The 23,956-nt window shown below is 34.8% G+C and overlaps 1 protein-coding gene across 1 annotated transcript; it reads right to left on the minus strand.

Annotated features, from left to right (window-relative positions):
• Positions 1-4,558: 4,558 nt before the first annotated feature.
• Positions 4,559-9,362, minus strand: LOC106711529 (toll-like receptor 6). Its single transcript, XM_014503866.2, has one exon. The coding sequence runs from the start codon at positions 9,168-9,170 to the stop codon at positions 5,148-5,150; it is 4,023 nt and encodes a 1,340-aa protein (XP_014359352.2). The 5' UTR covers positions 9,171-9,362; the 3' UTR covers positions 4,559-5,147.
• Positions 9,363-23,956: the final 14,594 nt, after the last annotated feature.

Genomic DNA, 23,956 nt, shown 5'->3' on the forward strand with positions numbered 1-23,956 from the left:
CCCGTTTTGTAAATCAAATTCAATTCTATGTTTCATAATTTATTCAATTTAAGAAAATAAATGTATGTAGTTACTGCATCCGGAATTATTAATTAATGTTCATAATATAAAATGATATTAAATTAAATGATATTCCGCGAACAACTTACACGTTGTTTTCGTATTTGCTTCTATTTAAAGATGAAAAAAATAAAGATTGTAAAGAAATAATATTTACCTACACATTTGTTTTTTATTAAAATTGTCAGACATTATTTTTAATTTTGTATCAGGTATAAATTATTTATTATGAATTAAAATTAATTTGTTAAAATATACTACAGTTTTGTCTCCAATCTACATACTTAAAACTTTATGTGAGGAATTTAGCACTGTTAAAGCTTTAGAAAACCTCATTTATTTAATTATCATTCTTGCGAAGTTTATTAGCTAATGAACATGCAAATACTCAAAACAGTACGTCAATTTTTATTGCGTCGTTTTCGCACATAGCTACCATCGGCACTTACATAATAAACCTGTCTTTAGTCCGATAACATCACAATCTTCGCTTCACGAAAAGCTAAAAAGCCATTTACAGGGACATAAATGTTTATAGAATCATAAAGCACGAGCAATCTATTGTCTCCGGCCGACCTACGCCCGCCGGCGACATAACTAATCGAGCTATTCCGCTTTTTGTCTTCACCGGACGCATAATCAATTGTCACCTCGCCTTTGAATATTTTCCAAGCTTAGCCCGCGATGTCTCTCATCCATTTGGAACGGGTTTGGGGACAGCACGCAGTCCATAAACGATCGAGTATCGTATTGCCAGAGAAAAAAGGTGATGAGTGGACGAGTTAGAACATGGCAGGCGCGAATAGATCGTACGCGTCGACGACGACAATTCGATAGACTTAATATATAAATCCCGATGAGAATTCAAACAGCGTGTAGCTGGATGTATCTGAATCTATGCGGTGTTATATTACAACCGGCATGTTTGAGATATTTGCCGTTTCAAGTCAATAAACACGCGAAGAGAGAAAGTGGGCGACGTAAATCAATACGAATCAAATAAATCTATATTATCTCTCTATCTCGAGATAATGGATAAATATATCTCGAAATCTATTCGTTTTATTTGTAAAACATGAATAGATTTTTTACAATATTTTGCTAAATAACATAAAATATCTTGTTTAATTTTATACTAACTTTAACATGATGAAAGATTTTTATAACCAGTTCAGCAGTTTTAATATTCGAAGGATCGAATTATCTTTATGAACTCAGTAGGGATTACTTCTCTGGCCTCTAAGTTTTTATCATATAGATATTCATTCTTAGAAAGATATATAGACAACACATAATATAAATATTATACTTCTAAATATAAATAATTATACTACTTCAGAAATATTATTATTCACAACAACTACTAACATACAAAGATACATCACACATACGCACTCACACAGATGTACACTATATTTAGTACGCATAAGTCTTAATACAGACAAAACCGTTTATGGCGACATCGTTTAGAACAACATACCGGTTAAATTGACCAAAATCAAAGGTCCTGGCTGAATGTTATATACATATCTTTCCTATTAGTACCTGTCACCGGTTGTAACAACTATCGGTTTTTACGACTCAATATGAGTAGTCCCTTCGATGTCGTTATAACAGATTTTGACTGTATCTGCAACAAACCATGTAACTTCTTTTACTCTTCTTAAAAAAACATTTATATTTACTAGTTGGATGTGTGTAGTTAATTTATTGAATAAATAAAAGCTGACAGCAACAAAAGCCTTTGTCAACTGTGATACAGTAAAATTAAACTTATGAATAAACCAGAAATAAACCTAGGTGATACTACAACAAGATATCGTGGAATCAGTAGCAACAAGAATGCTAACGGTATGCAATAAATAGACCTGACTCCGGAAGCTTTAACAATGCTTTAACCTTTGCATCTACCGGTCTAGGGTCTCACAACTGATTGTCCAGTCTATCAAATACGTAAGCCAACTTGCCTTCCACGAAATTCACAGTAGGTGGTCAATTCATTAACACTTATTGCATATCATTCACAATGCTACGCAAAAACAAAATGATCAATTTAATTTTTGTGAATTTTATTGCAAACAAAATAGAATTAATAAACGTGTAAAAACATACGTTTTTTAATTCCAGATAATCTTGCTTTTTCATTTTTAATAAGAGTAAAATTACGTTAGGTTAGGTAGTTAACATCATCATCAACCTGCCCTTATCCCTATGGAGGGTCGGCACAGTATGTACTACTCCTCCATACATCTCTATCAGCCGTCATATCTGAATTTAGGTTAGGTAGATAACGTCTTAACATATTAAAGTTAATCGAAACATCTATTAATTAAATAAATTATTAATTCAATTAAGCGCTAAAACATAAAAAATTTAATAGCACACCGCTTAAAAATATTTTAATTGTATAAAAAATCAAGAATTTAATAGAAATGCATTCTTCCATCTTGCATTTTTTCGAAGCTCGCCATTGGTCCTATATCTGAAATCACCATCTCGATTATTCAGTTCGTAAAGTATAAATATTGAAGGTTTTTATCGAAGCAACTGAACCTCAGTTGACGTACCGCAAAAGATTAATGCGTATCTTCGGACATGCGCCGCTTTATTCTACATGTTCACAATACTTTCATGTTTTATAAAAGATTCAATTCAATTCTTTGTGTAGTGACTGAAAAACGACAAGATCAACGTGAACACTTTTAAATAATATAATGACATCAGAAATATTGACAAACCAATTTAAATCAAAGCGGAAGCTCAGATACCTACTTATGCAATACAACTTTTAGCGTACATAATATTTCAATGTGTCAAAATACTTAAAGGTGACTAATCAATACATAGTATAAAACAAAGTCGCTTTCGCTGTATGTCCGTATGTATGCTTAGATCTTTAAAACTACGCAACGGATTTTGACGCGGTTTTTTTTAATAGATAGAGTGATTCTTAAGGAAGGTTTGTATGTATAATAAATGCATAATATAGTAGAGAAACACTGATAAATTTAAAGTTTTCTAATGTGATGTCGTAAATAAGCACGTTTTTTTGCGCTTATATTGCAAACGCTGGCTGAACCCTACGAGATAGACCAAAATAATGTACTACAGTATTGTTCACCTTAAAAAGTTCAACAAAAAAGTCCGTGATGGTATATGTCTATCTCTTAGGGATAACCCAGCATAACCATTTTTATTCTTTTACGAAGTGATTTTAAACAATACAGCATTAATCCTTATCCATTTAAGTACCTTAAATAAATTGTGCATTTATTCTGTAGTAGGTATATTTTGCATTGCACCCGTGCGAAGCCGGGGCGGGTCGCTAGTTAAGTATAAAAATGTACGCTTGATCTTTAGAGGTCTAAATTATTGAATGCGCATGCGATCCACTTGCCGATTAGAACTTTAGTCCAATCAAATTACACAAAAATTATTCAAATAAATATTATATTACATTTTTTTTATAAAATCTTATATTTTATATTGTTATGAATACGAATGATTTTTGACTAAGATTAATAGAGTCGAGCGCAGATAGTAAAATCAATTGATCTACATGCGCAAGAGATTTTAAATACTAAGAGACAGTGAGGTGCAATCAAAAGTCAATTAAAGTGGTGTTTATTCATCGTCGGCGAGCCGGACAATGATTTATAGTAACTCAGCGGGCACGGGGCGGCCACTGTCGCGGTCGCTTTTTAAATTAAAATCGTACAGAGTGCGGCGTGATCTTATCCCGATCGATCAATTTAGATAAAATAAATATTTATATGTCTGAATGTGGATGGGCGAATAACGCGTTTCAGTAAATTGATTATGTCCATGAACATTTTTTTAAGCCGCACACTCCTTAGTCATTATGATGTATCGACAATTTGTTTTTAATGAACATATTGTGTATCAAAATTAATATCTGCTCGTAAGCTTTTTATGACTTAATTATTTAGAATTAATTGTAAATTGTGCTTGCGAGTATTTTAGAATATTTTTTTTATCTTAATCTAGATATGTGTAGTGTAAACTATATGAAATATATTACCCCTTGTCAGTATATGCATCGTAAATAATTTATAGTTTTTATAAAAAAAAAAAATTAATTTATAAATTGACAAGTAAAACATTGGTTACACAGGAATTTGAACCCAGATAAGATATTATCAGATAAGAAAAAGTCATTAGTAGTATTGAAAAATAGTCGAGCAAATTACTAGCTAGTTATCAAATCATTTTAACTGATTTACTGTGGACTTCTGAGACCAAAATCCCCGTTTATAGCATATTGTTATCTCTGTTACGGAAACCCACGGTTAGGAAGTAATAAAATAACAGATTAAATACTATTGAAATTATATATATCCAATAGTTCCATTCCTGTCAATTGTAAGAATTTTGACTAACCCATGTTTTGTGTGCTGATTGGAATAGAAAGATGAGTGAGTGCAAATAAAAGCAAAAATAGTAGATAAAAATATTAATTTATTTATACTCTCGTTTGGAAGCGTAATAAATACGATTTTTTTCATGTTCTAACTAAAAATTACATCACAAATTATAAACTTACATTTAGAAACCGCTATTTACAATTGACTAGGGTACATTTCAGTTCTTCAACAGCTTTATCTTATTTATATTTACATATCTCTTACAACACAAAGTACCTTTTGCACTGTTCGCTTTAAACATTTCACAGTACTCTAAGTAAGTACCTACATTATCACAAGTTAATCATAAAATCCTTTCTGTAAACAGGACTATGTATCAGGAACCTTCCTATGTCAGTAACAATACATAATGTTAACTTATACATGGAATGCAATATACTTAATTAAATATTTGTGCAAGTAAAGGCTAGAGAGTCTGTTGTCATTCGACAGGTACCGTTATTTTTAAATGCATCTCATTACATATTCATTTAGTACTTAAAGTACAACTTTGAAAAGGAAACATTTAAGTCATCGTAACATATGAGCACCAACATAGAATATTTCGATTCGACATAGTTTTTACATATACAAGAAAAATTAACGAACAATATTACATACAATTTACACAATGATACAAATAATAAATCACATTTCAAGTTTTTAAACGAAATAAGTCTTTCTTACATTAGTGGGCCGCGTATTAGACATGGGTATCTGTTGCGCAGGCCGGAGAGGGCGCTCCTCGCACTGGTGGTTGTCTATGGAGACGTAGCTGTGATGGTGCGGCAGACGGTCGTCAGGCCGGCCCTCGCTGCTCGCCACCGAGCACGTCTCGTCCTCCGTGCTGCGCGCCGACACCTCGGCACTCGCGCTCGTCGAGTGCATGGGACTCGACATCATCAGGATTGGAGGCGCCATGCCGTATTTGTACCACGGGTCCTGAGACGTCGGCGGCGCCGTGTATCTCAGGTTACCGTGACGACCGAACGCCTCTCTATTACTAGTTTTCATATTATTAGCGTTATGAAGCGTCCGATTGGGCAACGTCACGTCCACGTCGGGCAACCGAAAATTTAGTTTTTCCCAACAGTTTTTCTCCCCCCACACGATCACTGTACACGTTTTGAGCAACACTTTTAAATCTGGATCGATGTTTATGGCACTCAAGTCCGTGGTTACAAGGAAAATTATCTTTTGACGTCTATGCCTAACATTCACTGAATTAATAGCACTTTGAATAGCCGCCTTTGATTCTGGCGCGTACCATTCTTGTTCTAAAAAGTTTATTGATAACACAATAATAAGTCTTTTGGAACTTTCCGAGGCACTGGATAAACTATCGCCCGATCGTCTCTCGATTAGTTGCAAGTCCCTATGCTGAAGGCACAAAGAATGACCAGAATTCTCTAATTCCGAACTCACCGCACGCGTCACAAAGTCTTCGTCTCGTGGATTATACACAAAGAAAGCGTCGAAGCGTTTATTTTTGTTATCGTTCATATCCTTCGAAGAAGAGCTGAATACTCTAACACCGTATTTAGAATGCATCCATAATTTAAAATCTTCCCGGAACATGAATAGAAAGGCGCACATCACCAAAAGTATGATTACTATTATCAACACGACTGCAATATATGGAATGTAATTTTCGACGCCATCATTCGATTCAATGAATAATCGTTTTAGAGTCTCGGTCCCGGTCTCTTCTGTGGTAGTCTCCGTTTTACATTCCTTCGCTACCGTGGCGATGGTTTTATTCATTGACTGGCCGTGTGCAAAGTAACACATCATGGTTTCGGTGTCTTTGGATTTCTTTATTAGCCATTGATTCAGCTGGGCCACATCTTTACAATCGCATATCCAGTTGTTGCCGTCGACGGAGACCCGCGTGCGAGGATTATTATCTGTAATGACTCTCCACGGCATGTAATCAACATAACCGTTATTGTCAAGGTTCAGATACTCCAGCGATGGCAAGTAATTAAATGTATCATTTTCTATCACCTTTATCTTATTTTCGTTCAAATAAAGTTCGTTTAGATTCGGAAGCCGAGTAAATTGCGTATTTCTAAGTACTTCGAGTTTATTATTTTCTAAGTGGAGTACTCTCAATGATTCGATGCCGTTAAACGTTCTATTTTGTATTGTGTTTATATTACTGTTATTGAGATAAAGAACTTGCAGTCGTTTTTTACCGATAAATACGTGATTTCCTAATTCTTTCAAGTCGTTTCCGTCCAAATAGATTTCGGTCGCGTCCATCGGCATTCTGTCCGGCACGTGATCGTAGCCGGCGTTCGAACAATACACGACGTTGGAGTTCCAGGTGAGATCATGATAACACGTACAATTATCTGGACAAGTCATCTTACAATCACAAGCATCAAAGTCACAACAATGGCACAGGGTGAAGCAGTGTGAATCGTACTTGCACAAAAATTCCGATGACTTCACTTCGAGTAGAAACACGCCCAACTTATTTCGTGAGTGTGTCAAAGAGCACCTAACGCTTTCTAAATCCATTACTCTCGGCCGCTGTCTGAGGTCGCTTAATTGGTTAATTCTCTGCAACCATTCCATTGTACAGTCGCAATCGAATGGATTCTCGCTGATATAAAATTCGGGTAGATCTTTGTCTTCCGATACGGCTGATATTGCAAACGCACCAACTTCTAAAGTTCTTATCTTGTTTGAATAAAGAATTACTTTGTTTAGGTTATACTTTTGTAAAAATGTACCCGGATTTATGTCTTCAATGTGATTATTGTTTAAAACAATGGTCTCTACGCTGCTAGGGAAAGAGAACTCGTCGAGACTTCTTATTTTGTTGTGACTAACATCGAGCATTTTTATATTGCAAGATTCTTTCAATCCGTACGTGTCTTCGAGCTTTTCAATTTTGTTCTCGTGCATGTCTAGCCATTCGACGTTCGTGGGTATGTAGCTGTAGTCGAACCAAAGCAACTCATTGTTTGACACATTTAACCAAACGAGGGGTTGCGTGTTGGTAAATATGCCTTTTAGGTCGACCAATTTGTTTCCATCCAAACCTATTGCTTTTAATTGCTGATTAGAGGAAAAAGCTCCGTCGTCAATTTGATCAATGTTATTCGAAGCCAAATTTAATATCTGCAGCGACGGCAAGGCAACAAAAGTATCCTTAGAGATTTTCTCAATCTTATTCCCGACGAGCCGCAACCCGTACAAATCATCTAAACCTTCAAACTGCGAAGTCGTGACTTTTGTAATTCTATTCATGCCTAAGTCTAGAGATGTTAAAAATCTAAGCGTCTTTATGGCTTCCGGTACCTCGGTCAACTGGTTTCCACTGAGGCCCAAATCGTGCAGCTTTGTAATATTTTCAAAAGAGCGTAAGTCTATCTTCGTTATTCTGTTACCGTCGAGGAATAACTGGTTTAATACGTATAAGTTTGAGAAATGACCGCTGTCCACTTCGATAATATTGTTGTGAGCCAAAGACAGAGAGTGGAGGTTCTTCAAATTAGAAAATGCTCCGTCTGCTATTCGAGCGATGTTGTTGAATTCCAAACTTAAGAACTGAAGATTGTTTAAATCTTGAAATAACAGTGCGTCTATCTTGCTTATTTTGTTATGTGACAAATTCAAAACAATGAGACGCACCAATCCCGAGAATGTATCGCGGTTGACCCACTCACTCGTCAACTCGTTGACGGACAAGTCTAGTATCTGCAGCTGATCGAGTCCTTCAAGCAATCCAGGTGCGAGCACGCTTAGCGAGTTATTGTTTAAATATATTTGTTTTATGTCCCGCGAAGATTGAAACATCTCCGGTGGCAGCGCCGTCAGTGCATTGGTTGATAAATTAAGTATCTGCAGATCACTCAAACCGACGAATGCGCGATCTGCCACTGTTGATATCCTGTTATCTTGTAAAAATAGTTTTTGAAGAGCGCGTAGACTCGAAAGACCGTTATCTGGCAAAGCACTTATTTCATTGTGTGACATATCTAACGTCTCCAATACAGTATTACAAGATTTACCTGGCGCAGTAGGCCCATTGCCCCAGTCCGAAAATCCTAAGTTCGATATATCCTGTAATCTGTTCTGCGTAACGTTTAACTCCTTTAAATTGTATAGGGGACAAAATATCTCCGACGGGAGTACCCATATGTTGTTATCACCCAAGTCTAAACTTCTAAGATCGGTAAGTCCTCTGAATGTGTCTCTGTGGAATTCCATTGACATAGCGGACCAATCCGTGTTATGAGTACGTATGCTCAGGGTGCGTAAACCACTTAGCGGCGACAATACTGCCGACGGGACGTATCGGATTTTACACGATTCTATTCGCAATTCTTTTAAGTTGTGAAAACGCGACAACAGTTCAGTTCCTTCTTCTTTTCTTCTTCCGACGTCAAGGGAGCTCTCGAAGAACAATACGTCAGTGCAATGCAAGTCCAGTGCAGTGATGCGCTGCGCCTGCGAGGCGCTAAGGCCGGCCAGCAGGTCCGTAGCGCCGGCTGCCGTGCGCAGCGAGCACGCCAGCTGCACGCGCGTAGGTTCGCCGGGACCGCCCGACACACGCTGCCACTCGCACTCCTGCGGCGCCTCCGCCACGCGGCTTGTCAGCGCTGCGCCGCCCGCGCCGGACCGTAGCCCGCACCACACAGAGTACCACAACAATAATACAGTCGCTTGCATTTTGTTTATTTCACTTTTAACCGTCACTTAATTCAAACGATGGTCACTAGATGGGCAGGTGTCGTCGCGCACATCGCACCGCTAGTCCAAATGCGCTCGGAAAACTTAACGAATTTCCCGTCAAACTTGTTCCGAAGTACGTCCCATAACGGACGCGGTGCATTAACTCTGATCATACACCGGTCTCGGCGACACGCGAGAAGTGACTGAGTGTCGGAGCGCGTGGAGTTGAGCGACCGCCGGCTCCCCGCGCGATTGCTCCTCCCCCGACAAGGAGGTCCGATAAGGCGAACTCTCTCCACTCAAAAGTTCACAGCGGCAACAAGTTGCCCGCCGCGAGATTGGCATGAACAGGAGCGCGCATAGCGAGCTTTTATAAACATGGCGCTGCTTACTTTGTTTGTTTTGTTTAATCGCTAAATGTCAATCGAATATTAGCATAAGAAAAAGTAGTACTGAAATGTTCACAACATTAATGTCTGTAGTAACGTGAAACTAATTTGAACGCTAAATAGAAGTGTATTAATAAAAGCTCTAGGAGTTACCTTTATTGTATGTGAAAATTCATTTGTTATATTCTATTAATAAATTTTCATGTCTAGTCGACCAATCGACAAATGAAAATTAAATTATGTAATGCCTACCAAAATTTGAAATAGCACATTAAACGTATCTCAACCTACCTAACGTGAGAAGTGGTAAGTTTATATTTTACTAATAAGTTTTATTTAATAATGTGATCAATAGACATTTTATACAATAGATAGAGTTACAAAAAGAATACATAATGACACCATCTAGGAATCAACTTCAAACTGACAGTATTCAAATCGCTTAACGACTACGCAAAATTTTAATGCTCTTAAATACGTTAATCATCTTTTATCTATAGCCGGATGACCCCCAAAGTAATATTTACACGTCCTCTTGTCGTTTTTATCATTTCCCGCAAAATTCTTTTGTTTTTTAAACTACGTCTACCTGTAACCGTGACGCATTTCTGTTGCGATAACTCGTAGCTTATCTGTGCACTTGTCAAATTACTCACATAATGATATCATCAGCTAAAGTGGTTCCGTCCTGTCCGTTCTATCACAACCATTTCCAATATCTTGTGTAAGTCGAAGTGTCAACATTACTGATTACTTTGAAACTAAACAAATCACTTCGTAATTAGTCACTAAATGGGTAAGTGGGCGGTAGACGAGCTAGTGGTGTTGTTAGCACTGCTAAGCAACTATACAAAATTATATTGCTATCACAATTTTTTACAATCAGAATTCGAGGAATGACAGATATGTTTTGAGCAGGTGGAAAAAACAAGTATGAAATATGTACCAAAAACTAGAAACTATCAAACTTCTACTGAAGTAAATGTTTCAATTATAATTCGAGTTTGTACAGTTTCTTACACTGTAATCAAAGTTTCAGTTGGCCGCAGTGTCGATGAGATATTTGACACCGGCGCTTTCGTTCGGTATTATATTTCAACATGAGACCGCTTTAATTTTGTAAGCTAATTAAGGAGTTAGGAACATTGTTAGTGCAGTTGTAACACGCTCGCGAAATATTAAGTTGTCTCGTCAGACGCGGCACGGAATATCGCGAACGACAACTAAATACTGAAAGCTTCGACTTAATTAAAGAGAATCAGAATACAACATAAGTATGGATGTTAGTTACACAAGCTAAAATAAATAAGAAATCTATACAAGTTATCTTTTTAATTTTATTTTTTTTAATTAATTTGTTCTTCTTATTTTTATGAATTCTTAATCTTCAGGGTCTTAATATTCATTTTTCTTCTTTTGTTTTAGATTTTTAGATTCGTATAGTATAGACCGACAAGGATATCTAATCCGGTGGTCATAAATTAAACTAAATTATGATGTAAACTTTCAATGTTTAAAAAGTGTCACTAGGTCCTTTTCGTACTGCAGCTGTCATGTTAAGTTTACATTTTCTGTTAGAACTAAACGCGATAGCAGCGCCTCTCTCATCGGGCCAGATATCCTTGCTTAACTATTGCAATCGAATATATAGAACTATGGGTCTAGCATGGATGTTTGCAATAAGCGCCTTTGTATCCACGTCAATAATGTCAAAATTAGTATGAGATTTGTAGTGTACTTAACTCTTGATACTCTGCACAAATTTTAATAACTAAATCTGTTTCCAACGATACGAAGGGGTTTTTTACAAATATTCGTGCTAGGCCCACTGAATCTTTTATAAAAAGAACTTTAAATCTTCGTTCATCGTTCATAAGATAAAACAGATTGCCGGGCGTCAGTATTTCCGTTCCGTTGTTTCATTATGTCGTGAGTATTTTGTAAGGAATAACAAAGTTAAATGTTGTTTGAATTATAAAACTCTTAAGATAGTCTAAGATTACGACCATCGTAGCTAATTACATGGCAAATTAATTCAGAAAATTGCATTTGTCAATTTTAATCATGCCATGAATTCGGAATGTTTCATGTTGTTCACATACTATGAAATTATGTGCGGAATAATTATCCTATCAGTTTAGGATACGCTTCGAGGAACATAAGCTCGTTGATTGGAATAAAAGCTTTATATCAGTTATACTATTGAGAAGCATTTTTATAAATGACACATAAGGAAATAGTTAATATTGAAAACATAAGCTATTATTAATATATTTATTAATAGTATTTTATGCCAATGTCTGACGACTTATGAATGTCTGTCTAAAGACGAATGTTTTACTACAATACATAAATAATAACAAAAAAAATGAATTATAAAATATGTTTATAATACAAGTTGTATCATAAAATTTAATAAAAAGAATTAATGTTCCTAAATTTAAATAATTTTGATTAAAATGAATATATATTTTATTAAAATGAAGGTCCTGAAATATTAATCAGGTTTACTTGACGTGTGCAAAAAATAGGGATGTGCTCCTATTTATCGATAAATCTTATCGTAATAATCTTTAGGAAGTTGTCACTCGAGCGCAGTGCCGCAAAGCGCATTGATTAGCGCTCTCGGCGGCTCCACACAAAAATTCATCAAAGTTAACTGATCAAAAGGAATGCTCTCTTCATTCGAGTACTTCCATACTTAACGTAACCTCGAAGACATAAATGCCTTGTTTTTTTAGTTCTTGAAGCTTCTTGTCGACGAATTTTATTTCTGTTTTCATGAGTGCAGGTGTATAAGCACATAAAAAATTTATTACATAATTGGATAGTTTATTTTTAAGATATTTAAATAATTACGTCTGTACGTTTTATTTTTAAATCAAGAAAATAATTTATTATATTCGTTCTAAGTAGCCGAATTAGTATTTAAAATATCAATCTAAGTAAAAATTTTAGACCACTGTTTGTTTAACCTGACGCATACCGCCATCTAGTGGTGAGAGGTATAAACATATCGTATTATAAAATTAAGCGCAGGCGAATCTAAATCATTTCTATTATTCTTCTCTTCTATATGTTGTTTTGCATCATTTAATTATAAATTTTAATATTAATGAAAAATTAATATCCAGGCCTTAAAAGTATTATTCAACGACTTGATTCAGACGGCAGGTTAATTAACGCTTGGAATTTATAACAAATAATCTGATCTTATGGTAAATTATACTTTATGACTCCTCTTCAAAACTCAATAATTGATACATAATATTAATTTCTAATTACAATGCCAAAACTGTCTTAGTAAAGGTAATCATGCTTTCTCAGACAATCTTTATTAATCTGAATCATAACATTATGGACTTGATAAACCGTATATAATCTTACTAATATTATAAATGCGAATGTTTAGATGTATGGATGGATTTTTGTTTGAAGGTATCTTCGGAACGGCTCAACAGATCTTGATAAAATTAAGCACAGATATAGAACATAGTCTGGAAAAACACATATGCTACTTATTATGTTTTTTTAATTCCGCGCGGACGGAATCGCGTGCAACAAGTAATAAATAATAAATAAATAATTTTTAAAATTGCAAATATAATAGTAAATATAGTAAAGGACGGTTAAATACAAATATGAAAGCAAATAAAACCCAGTAGAGAACTAACATTGTAGTAAAGGCGTAAACACACAAATGGCTACCACGCAAACTTTACGGCATCGTTAGTGCTTGTAAGTCTCTTCAGTTGCCGCCAATACCGCCCCTTCGCTCAGGAAACTATAAATCACTAGCACTGCCGTCTTGTCATTCGATTCTTACAACTATCCAGCGTTCGTTGACATCGCCATCCCCTACCTCATATAAACAATGTAGGTGTTATAAGAAAGTTAAAATAAAGACAGAGGTCAATCTAACCTGGATGACAGAGTGCTGAAAATGTTTAATCTACTTTTTACTATATACACATTCTATATATTGTCCGGACTGAAGCGAAAATATTTTTTTTTTACCACGACCTCGGTGTTTGATGTCTCTAATGAATCAAGAGCCGAGCCGGCAAGTGCCATGATTAATAGTAATGATTAGTCATAAAACTTTTTTTCAACACACGAGGCACTTATAAAATATTTGACTTGTCTCGAAGTCGTTAACGAACATCTTAATTATATTTTTATAAAGCTATATATAAATGAAAAAATTTACTGTCTAACTACAATCTAACAAACAGTAAAAAATAATTGTTGGTTTTTCTTTATTAATAACTAGCGATACTTGAAGGTCTTCCTACTAGTAAGAACGCCAACAAATCCTCGTGTGTACGAATAATTTGAACTAACTTAACATGCTCAGAAGATGCAGACGCATTAGTTATCACATTTAGTAACTTACACATTTTTTTGCTAGTACATACTCGTATGTACATAAAATATTAGACAGTGGTCATTAAATATTATTATTTAATAAGCTAATGATGCATTATACTTGTTAGAATATAACATATGCAAGATGAGGGTCGTGATTCAATGACAAATGGAAACAACATGTGATTCTGATCACCATAACTAACCACAGTACTGAATCGATTCTAACCAACTGTTCGCCGTGTGTTCGTTCGTTCTATTATCTGTCGATAAATAGGGTCTATTGTGTTACCGCCAAAAAACGCATAAATCGAATCGATCTTCTACGCTGTCTGCTATTGACTGTCCCATCCCTAAGCGTTCGAATTCCCCAAAGAGTCGTACATTTTTGGCGGCATAAAACGTCAAAATATTTGGCATCAGTTGTGCTAATGGTGGTACTTTGTAACGGTGACATTAAAGTTATATTGTTGTCTGAGCCGGGAATATTGTGACCAAATGTGAACATCATTTTGTGGTTTACGTGGTTCCTTGATGTAGGATTTATTTAGTATCATCCTCAGTATGCCGTTTTAGAAGTACTTTATTTAAATTGCTATTATTTTTACGTCTTGGGAATTAAAAACTGATTATCTACTACTGCTATAGTTCTAATACTAATAACACTATTGTAGAGTACATGCCACGGTTATATAATTACTAGCTGTCGCCCGCGACTCCGTCCGCGCGCAGTTAAAAAATGGGGGGGGGTATGAAAAATAGATGTTGGCCGATTCTCAGACCTACTGAATATGCTCACAAAATTTCATGAGAATCGGTCAAGCCGTTTCGGAGGAGTATGGCAACGAAAACTGTGACACGAGAATTTTATATATTAGATTGTAAAAAACATAATGAAGTACAGCTTAGGCACTGGAGTAAAATGAAAAATGGAAAATATTCAAAGCATACCGTAAACTTGAATGTAGTCCACGCTATGAATTATTCAAATGTAAACCTAATTTTCTTTTAATTATCAAACACAAACGCGACTTCAGATTGGATTAACGTGAATAAGGAAAGCATCTAACAAAAAAATACCCCGCGACGGGAATTCGGGACCGATGTCGGGATACTTGACGAATTTCGAATGAATGTAATGCCATTATGATTAGCATTATTTAGTGTGGAGGGGCCGCGGATTCCGGTTTGCGGGATAAAGCGAATTTATTCAATACAAAAACCTTTTTTTTTTCGGCCAAGCTCTCGTATTTTACCTCAAACATCGATGTTGAATTCGAATCCGGTCGAATAAAGGTTTTAATCGCATTTGTTACGCGTATTATAAATAGTCGGATGGTTTGTTTAAATATTTTGGTGACAGTTAAACCGCAAATGTTTCTTTTCTTGATATTATATTTTTAATCTCCGATGATTCCGTATACTGGAGCTTACGTTTAATTTTTTTTTTGTACTGCCTTCATTTTGTTATAGCAAATAAAGTAGTAGTCAATTATTTTTAACTCCTAAATACAAATTTACCACAACTTCATTAATAAAGAACTACTACTTGGTAGATATACTACTTCCGTTATCCTCTCCCTCTCTCTCTAAACGTGCGTTTATTAAAGAATTCAACTGTTGCTTGAAAGTGACCGTTCGCGCCCGAGATGCGGGCAACCCTATAAGCGGGGGAACGGCGTGCGGGGGAAAAAACGTCACTCAAATTCGCGACCCGGCCGATGCATACGCGCACCGAACAATTTGATTTTTGCAACTTTGTAATTCGTAAATAAACCATTACAACCAAGCAACTGTGTTTGGCCTACTTCAAATCACTGTTCGTAAGTTTTCTCTGTCTTCTAACGGGAATGCATAACTATTTGGTCTAAAAGATTTCTAACCTGGTAAGATGTAACCCTAAAATATTCCTTAACAAGTCGGATGAATTTTGAATTATGATCGGATTTGAAATAATTAGCTATGGGAAGGGAATATGTAAACAAGGTTCGTAGACTTGTATTTATATGTGATTTTATAGGCCCGGTTAATCCGGTCTCTTTGGTCACGGACGTTTTTAGTTTAACATCTCTGCACTAAATATGAATCTTTACGCTTTTACGTTGACATTAATCACAAAGGGCAACGTGATTTATGCATACCGCGGATAGATGTCGCCTTCTACGCCAGTGGTTCCCAACATTTTTTTTAAATTACAGTTAGGCGCACTAAATAAATAATATTAATAAGTAAATTACCCTTAATTAGGTTCAAAAAAATTGTTGACATCTTTTCGGATTGCTTTTATTTCTAATTAGTTTGTAAGGTTTCAGCGAGTCTACCACTGAAGCATATTTTTCCTGATAGCTTTATCATTTAGATAAACCTCATATATAAGTAAATGTGAAAATAAAAATATTGCGAAATTTTAATAAGAAAACTAATGGTTAGAAAGGACTTGTTTTTAATCTAATTCCGTTCAACTCTTGAAACACTTAACAAAAGAACTATTATATTTTATAACACGGAGTGACCGCTCAGAGTCTTGTTCGGAACAAAACAACGTAGTCTGTCACTGAACGTGACAATTTCATAATGTCTTGGCTGTTTAGTAATATTTAGGTTACATAATGACTCTTTGTTTTACAATGAAATTTCATTGATTTAATAGCACCGTGTTCCAACATATTATTATGTAAGAACACGTTTATAAACGATTCCAGAATAATCATGAGTAATTTGTTCTATATTAAAACTTTGTTACTTTATAAATGAAAGTCGAAAACGGGTGGATATTTTTGGTTTTTATACTAAATGTAACTTTTATTTAAGTTTAATTTCGTATAACTAATACTAAAACAATACTGTTCAAATTATGTGAGTCCATTTCCATTGGTTAAGGTCCTAACTTTCGTTTTTTCCTTAACACTATTTTAATCTATCTTACTAATATTATAAATGCGAATGTTTGGATGTTTGTTAGAAGGTATCTCCAGAACGGCTGCATGGATAGCCTAGGCTAGGCTATTTTTTTGTGCCGCTCAAACTGAGTCGCGGACGACAGCTAGTATTCATATAATGTTTAAATCATCATCCATCCGTACACGTTAAATTTAAAAAGTAAACTACGACGTTGCATGACAGACACATGGCTTGTAACAGTGACCAATGTTGAATGAGGTTTTATTTTTAAGGAATCGATTTGTGGGTCCTTTTTGCTTTGTGATCGAAAATTAATGATTTTTGGTCATTGGCTGGCCGGCTCAGTGGTATAAAAGGTCCAGTGACAATGGTGCCCCGCTGTCGTCAATATTAAAGGAGCTTCGCTACCTACGCTCCCGATCCCCTGTAGATCATTGTCCACCCCAAATTTTAGATACGTCACCGCAGATGACGAAAGCATTCCATTGCAAGTTATTTAATTATTAATTTTCCGCTTCTAAATTTATTTAACTCTATTCTGTAAATTTTAAATCAGGAATGTTATGATTCTTCTGTAGCCCTAAGTTAGAGTAATTATATTGTTTTCCAACGGTTCTATCCAAATTCAAGATAAATACAGTAACATATTAATTTAATACACATCTAATTAATTTGAAGATAATAAATAATAATATTGTCTAAAATGGACGTAATACCTTTCAGACATAAAATTGTATCATACGACCCACAAGTTGTCAAACACTAGGGGTGGTCACTTTTGTGACCGCGGCTATTTAACCCAATTGCCCATTGTAAATAGCCATAATCGTGGCCGAGGTGTCTGTTGCCTTTGTCATTACTTTATTTATGACCATTCAATATAATTTCATTAGCCTCTAACTTTATAAATCTGTTTAACCACAATATCAGTTCGATTGATGACAGCGTCGGTTGTCTATGGTCGATAAATTAGAGGATTATCTTGTCTGTGGGTCGTGATTAGGTACTGGCGGTTGTTGTCGATATATTTTGGGGAAAGTCGAAAATTAAATCGTTTAAGCCCCGTTTATGGCGAACGTGTTTTAGGATTCCCCTAGTAATAGGTGACGCATGTGATTTTAAATCCCTTTAAATCATATGGTTTACGTGCGACTAAACATTCTTCGTTGCCTTTTCAGTTAATGTTTCATAATATCGGCTAGCAGTATATCGTTATATCCATCTATAGATTTAAATTGTATTTTTTTAATATAACATGACTATAAGCACTTATGAGAAAGTATAATATACCAACAACAAAGTCAACCTGCCAACCTTTAACGTGATATGTTACAGTTGAATCTCTTGCACATTTAATTTCGCTTTCCATAAAATATATTGCTTATTGAAAAAAATTCAGCTCATAAATAATCAAATTCGGGACATTTCTGTTAACCGGCAGTAGCATTCGAAACAGCTAAATGGGCCATTTAAACGTGGAAAAGATAGCATTAATTCGATAGTTTTTTATCCAGCGATCCATACAAAATCCAGGGGTTATAAACAATTCACGTAATTCATTCGGGATTCGAGTGGCGTCTAACAGAGATATACTGAAATGACCAATCATGGACGTGTTCGTTTTGCAAAATTCGGTCGTTACATTTCGCAATAACGATACTAACATCACATGGAATATTTTCGGCGTATTCTTATTATATATCAAGTGTATTTAAACGTATTAAACTACATTTTCTCACCGATTATTAAACTGTTATTAGCAATATTCATATTAATGAGTTATTAAAGGACGCTCAATAACATGGCAGATCTTACCTTGTAATAAAACAAGACGTTTGCCCTGCAGTGGTCTGCATAATAACCGATCATTATTATACGAGTTGTTTCTAAAAGAACTTGAACTTTGTATATACTTGGTTAGGCATAAAATTTACAAATTCTCAAATATATTGAATAAGCATTTACAAAGCTAGCGCGTACCATCTTTAGACCACATCATCAGTATTTTAAAAAATAGTCATTTAAATTCTCACACTAAACATATAAAGTTCTTTTGGTTCTCAAAAAATACATGAAAGTTCAATTGTCGTTTAGAGCTGTCTCTTCAATTCAGTTTAGAAATAGTGTCTTTTAAGTGTAACTTAATTCTTCAAATTTTATGACATAAGCTATTGCCTGCTAAAGAAACATGCACTTACCTTAAGAACTCTAACATTTTACGATCCTGGATGTAATAAAATATAGCCCTCGTTAGTAAGAACAACGGATCTAATACTCACGGTGCCTAATATCGTAATTATGTGACTCGGTTTTATTCTATTTAATGTGCCATTAAATTTAACAACAATCGCTTTTAAGTGACGCTTCGAGTGGACATCTTTATGTTTATATGTCGTTAAGATAACAGTATTTCAACGTTTTGGAGTGTACCAGGTCGCGGGGAGAGTATCATCCAGTGCATTACCATAACTCAGCAGCAATGCTCTGCTATCAATGAATGGTACATTTGTAAGTGGCGACGCGTGAGATTACAGCACCCGTCCCGCCCGTACCACAGGCCCTACGTCACGACCTCACCTCAGAACGGTCACAGCCCTAATGCTGTTTTGTCACAATTGTCACAAGGGTAAAAGAAAGACAGAATAGTAGACAGTGACCAAGCCCGAAGATAAGATCATTTTCGATTAGCGATGTCGTTAGCACAATACCAAAAATAAGTCAAAATCTATGGGAATAAATTTTTAACAAACTTCATGTGCAATATCAGTACTGCAGTGCATCACTGTTTTGCCCTTGTGTGAAACAAGCATAATGTTCGCACGATATTTACATTGCTTTAAATAAACTGAAAGCAATATATTGATGATATTACCACGAACATTCTTATTTTTTTCATAGTTCATAGTAAATCGTAAATGTAAAGTTAAAATAGTAAATCATACATCATCCTAATAATAAACCTTGTTTTTTATTTTGTTATTGTTCACCTAAAACACATATTGTATTTCTAGTGTAGACCCAGGGCCGATGTTAGAGTAGGGCGCGGTTGGGCGACAACCCAGGGCGCTGGACTTAAAGGGGCGCGACAAATCTGCGAATTACACAGTCTCACATAACCCTGTTAAAACATCCAATCATGATAAAAAAAATCACACCTTAGCAATCTCGCTTACCCAGTAGAGCTAAAACAGTTACTGCCTAGACCAGTGATAGCACTTGTATATCGTGAGTACGTTCATTTGTTTCTCGCTAGATACAAATCAGATGAACAGATTTCTTAATTCAAATATCACCAATTGAATTCCGATTACGGTTTATCCTCGCAGTTTGTACTAAACAGTCCTTTTCATCTTTAATCTTTCATAATTACAAAACTTTCGAGGCCTTTAAAGTCTTATCTACGCTTGCTTCGCTATTTGTAAAGTTACAAAACTTTGCCGACTGAAAAATTCATTAATTGCCTTGAATATTTTCAAAGGTTTATTTTTCCGAAGGAACGGAGATTTAAAACTTTTCAATAAAAAAAATATCTTAAGAATTTTTCAATCGACTGCTTTACGCTACTGACTTTATTTGTTTGAATAATTATTAGCTCACTGAACATTGTTGAGAAGTATTAGGAAAACTTTTTCGGAGATTTGATTGATGAAAAGATTGTAAAAAGTAATTTAAGAAAAATACAACGTTAAAAAAAATGAAAGAACTTAAATTGGCTGAATCAATGATAAACATTTGAAATATCTTATTTTTAATCATTTATTACGTACGATATTCCTAATATGAATCCATTTCTTGGGTCTAAAACTGTCTTTGTACAAGTAAACCGGCACAAATAGGTCACACATTCAGGTAAGGCAGATGCATTATAGTGCAACAAAAGATATTGTAATATACGTGGTTACTGTAAACAAGTATTATTCGGCCTCCGATTAAAGAAGTTCTTGAATGGCGCGAGTGTGGCCAAATCTTTAATAAGATTTATTGTAACCGATCTTGTTTTGACAATCACAATAGCGATGGTTTTGACGGTAAATGGTTCTCATTGTGTTGTGTGGTCTCCTTTGTGGGTCGCCTTAGGCGGACTTAAAATTGTGTTAGCAACACCTGGTTGCAGAAAAAAATTACAATAAGAATGTCCTAACTTGACTTTTGGGGAAGTTGAAATGAACGTTTCATTGGAAACACTGAATTCTATAAAATACTAGCTTTTACCCGCGACTCCATCCGCGCAGAATAAAAAATCGAAAACGGAGTAAAAATTATCCTATGTCCTTTTCCTGGGTCTAAGCTACCTGCCCACCAATTTCTAGCTAAATCAGTTCGACCAATCTTGAGTTATAAATAGTGTAACTAACACGACTTTCTTTTATATATATAGATATCTTACTAATATTATAAATGCGAATGTTTAGATGAATGGATGGATGTTTGTTCGAAGGTACCGAACGGCTCAACGGATCTTGATGAAATTTGGCACAGATGAAGAACATAGTCTAGAAGAACACATATGCTACTTAAAACGTTATTTTAATTCCGCGCGTACGGAATCGCGAGCGACAGTTAGTTTTTAATAAAACGATAAGAACATCGATAGAGATACACCGAATAGTTTGATTACAGTATAAAACTATTGAGGGATCAAGATTTTGCGAACAAACATACTATTTTTGTTGCACACATATGAATCGATAGTAAAAAACTTTTTATATATCCACTCTTTCTTAAACTAGCAGTGAATTAGTAGAGCATTTTTCTATTAATAAAAATAAAAACTAGCTCAAATTTTTTTTTCAGCTACGAAAAAAATGAATTCAATTTTCTTATAAATCTATTACTTATTAAGTAGTAAGTATATTGTTGCGAAAAACTTACAGCACGAAAGCGCCTACTAATTATAGCTCCGCAATGGGGCCATTGCAAATTGAGATATAGTGATATATGTAGGTGTTAAGTAAATCAGTTTTCTGTTGAGTATTAACATTATTCTATTTGACATAAAATGGCAGCGTACTTTTTTTGCCATTCGTATTTAATATTTAAAATTATCATTCGCTGAGCAACCGCTATTTATTTATTGTAAAGTAGAAAACCTATGAACGTAAAAATAGTTTTCAAAAAATACTTTTTCACACATTACTACTTCATAGTATAGTAGATATCCTTACTTATCCCTACTATTATTATAAATGTGAAAGTAACTCTGTCTGTTTCATTTTGACACCAAAACTACTGAACCAATTTAAAAGAAATGTGGTTCACAGATAGTATAATGAAAATAAATAATAATAATCACCTATATATTTTCAGATATACATCCATTATTTGCTAGTATTTTTTACTTAAAACTATGTTAAAGTTACAGCTAACAACTAAGTTTAAATATAACTATTGTTTTTTTTTTATTTTAACTATTGTATAATTCTATTTTATAAGTTTATTATTAAAATAAAATTTAATAACATACCTCACGCCCGTAAACCAAAGGGGTAGGCAGTGATCACGGACCTCTATTTGGCGCGGTACTGAGACACTCCTCTTATTTCTTCATTTAAGTAAAATAATTTGTAAATAATTAAAATGCAACCCGAACAGTAAACACATAAGTTTAAATGTAAGTATTACAAACCACATTAAGGGTATGTTCCGATATGCACTGCGACCACTGTACAGTGTGACGTCAATTCATTATACTGTGAAGCCGTTCCTTTATAGCCAGTTATACTGGTTACGATTTAAAACGGAACGCAATCCCGTATACTGTCAGCCGCATTTTTTGACGCAGCATTCAAATGAGTGTATTCAAGTTTTCTAGTACGTTAAAAAAAACTATTTTGGAGTACTGTCAAATTAAAAATATTTTAATTAATATTAATTGTAAATTGAATTTTCAACACAGTCTAATAAGGTTAATTTTTGCAATTCTCCATTGTTTTATTTTTTTATTTATTAATCCAAACTAATTACAGAACTTTAAAATTTTCTGATTAAACTGTAGCTTTGTTTATAAGACGTTAGGCACTCGAGTGGTTTTGACTGATCACGTGATCAAGGTACTGCGAGTATCCTTCCTCGAAAACGCCAGTGCTCACAGTAGAATATGGCGGCGATTTATGACGTCATATATTTCCCTAGGGTACTGCGGCAGTATACTGGCAGTCCATAACGGAACGAATTTTTCTACAGTGATAGCACTGTGCAGTGCTCGCAGTGCATATCGGAACATACCCTTTATGTAATGGAATTTCCGGGCACTAAACATTTTATAAACCGTCTCATGTTTTTTATTTTCAAATACCTTACACTCTACATTACAAAAAGTAAAAAATAAAAGTATTACAGAATTAGATAAAATCATTAGAATTTTGAAAATATTGCTACATACACGCAATAAAAAGTATTTGATTTATGGAAAAGAATTACACTTTTATAATTATAAAAAATACGTCTACAAGTCTATGACACGGTAATAATAATACCGTGAGTGAGAGAGATACAGTTATACCCAATTCCTGTGACGTGACAAAGACAGGGATAACTATCTTCTGTCCCTTTCTGCGTACCAGGCTTTGGAGTTTGTTTGGAACAAAGGTTGTCCCCTACAAACAACCTAGGTTGTCCCTAACAAAGTTTGACATTCGTGCTATTTTTCGAAAATTGTGAGTACTTAGTGGCTGTAATTGTGCAAAAATATTTTGATATTACAGTTTTAGTGAGATCAAGTGTATAAAACATGGTATACTGCTGTATTGTTGGTTGTAAAAGCCGTAGTCAGCGAAAAGAGAAAAACATAACCTTTCAATCGTAAGTACTGAAACTACGCACTTATTCACATGTATTCATACAAAATAAGGAAGAAAATACAAACTAGTTGTTTTTTACAGTCTTTGTAATAACTAATATGTTAAAATACGGGTAAAATTAGCTAAAATAAAATAGTATTTTTCGAACATTATGCGCCCAAACGCAGATGTCATTTGTGTCAAATAATATACTGGAGATCTGGGAAACAAGCGGCCATATTAAACTTCTTTTCAAATTGGTTGGTTATTACCCGTAAAAATAATACCACCATCTTGTTGTAAAAATTACCCTGAATTTAGGGGAAATAAATTATAGTATGTATAA

This window comes from Papilio machaon, chromosome 11 (assembly GCF_912999745.1).
Source record: "Papilio machaon chromosome 11, ilPapMach1.1, whole genome shotgun sequence".
Taxonomy (NCBI): Eukaryota; Metazoa; Arthropoda; class Insecta; order Lepidoptera; family Papilionidae; genus Papilio; species Papilio machaon.

Bases quoted from the DNA above. Each gene is read 5' to 3' on its own strand.
- LOC106711529 (XM_014503866.2), bottom strand. From the start codon at position 9,170: ATGCAAGCGACTGTATTATTGTTGTGGTACTCTGTGTGGTGCGGGCTA.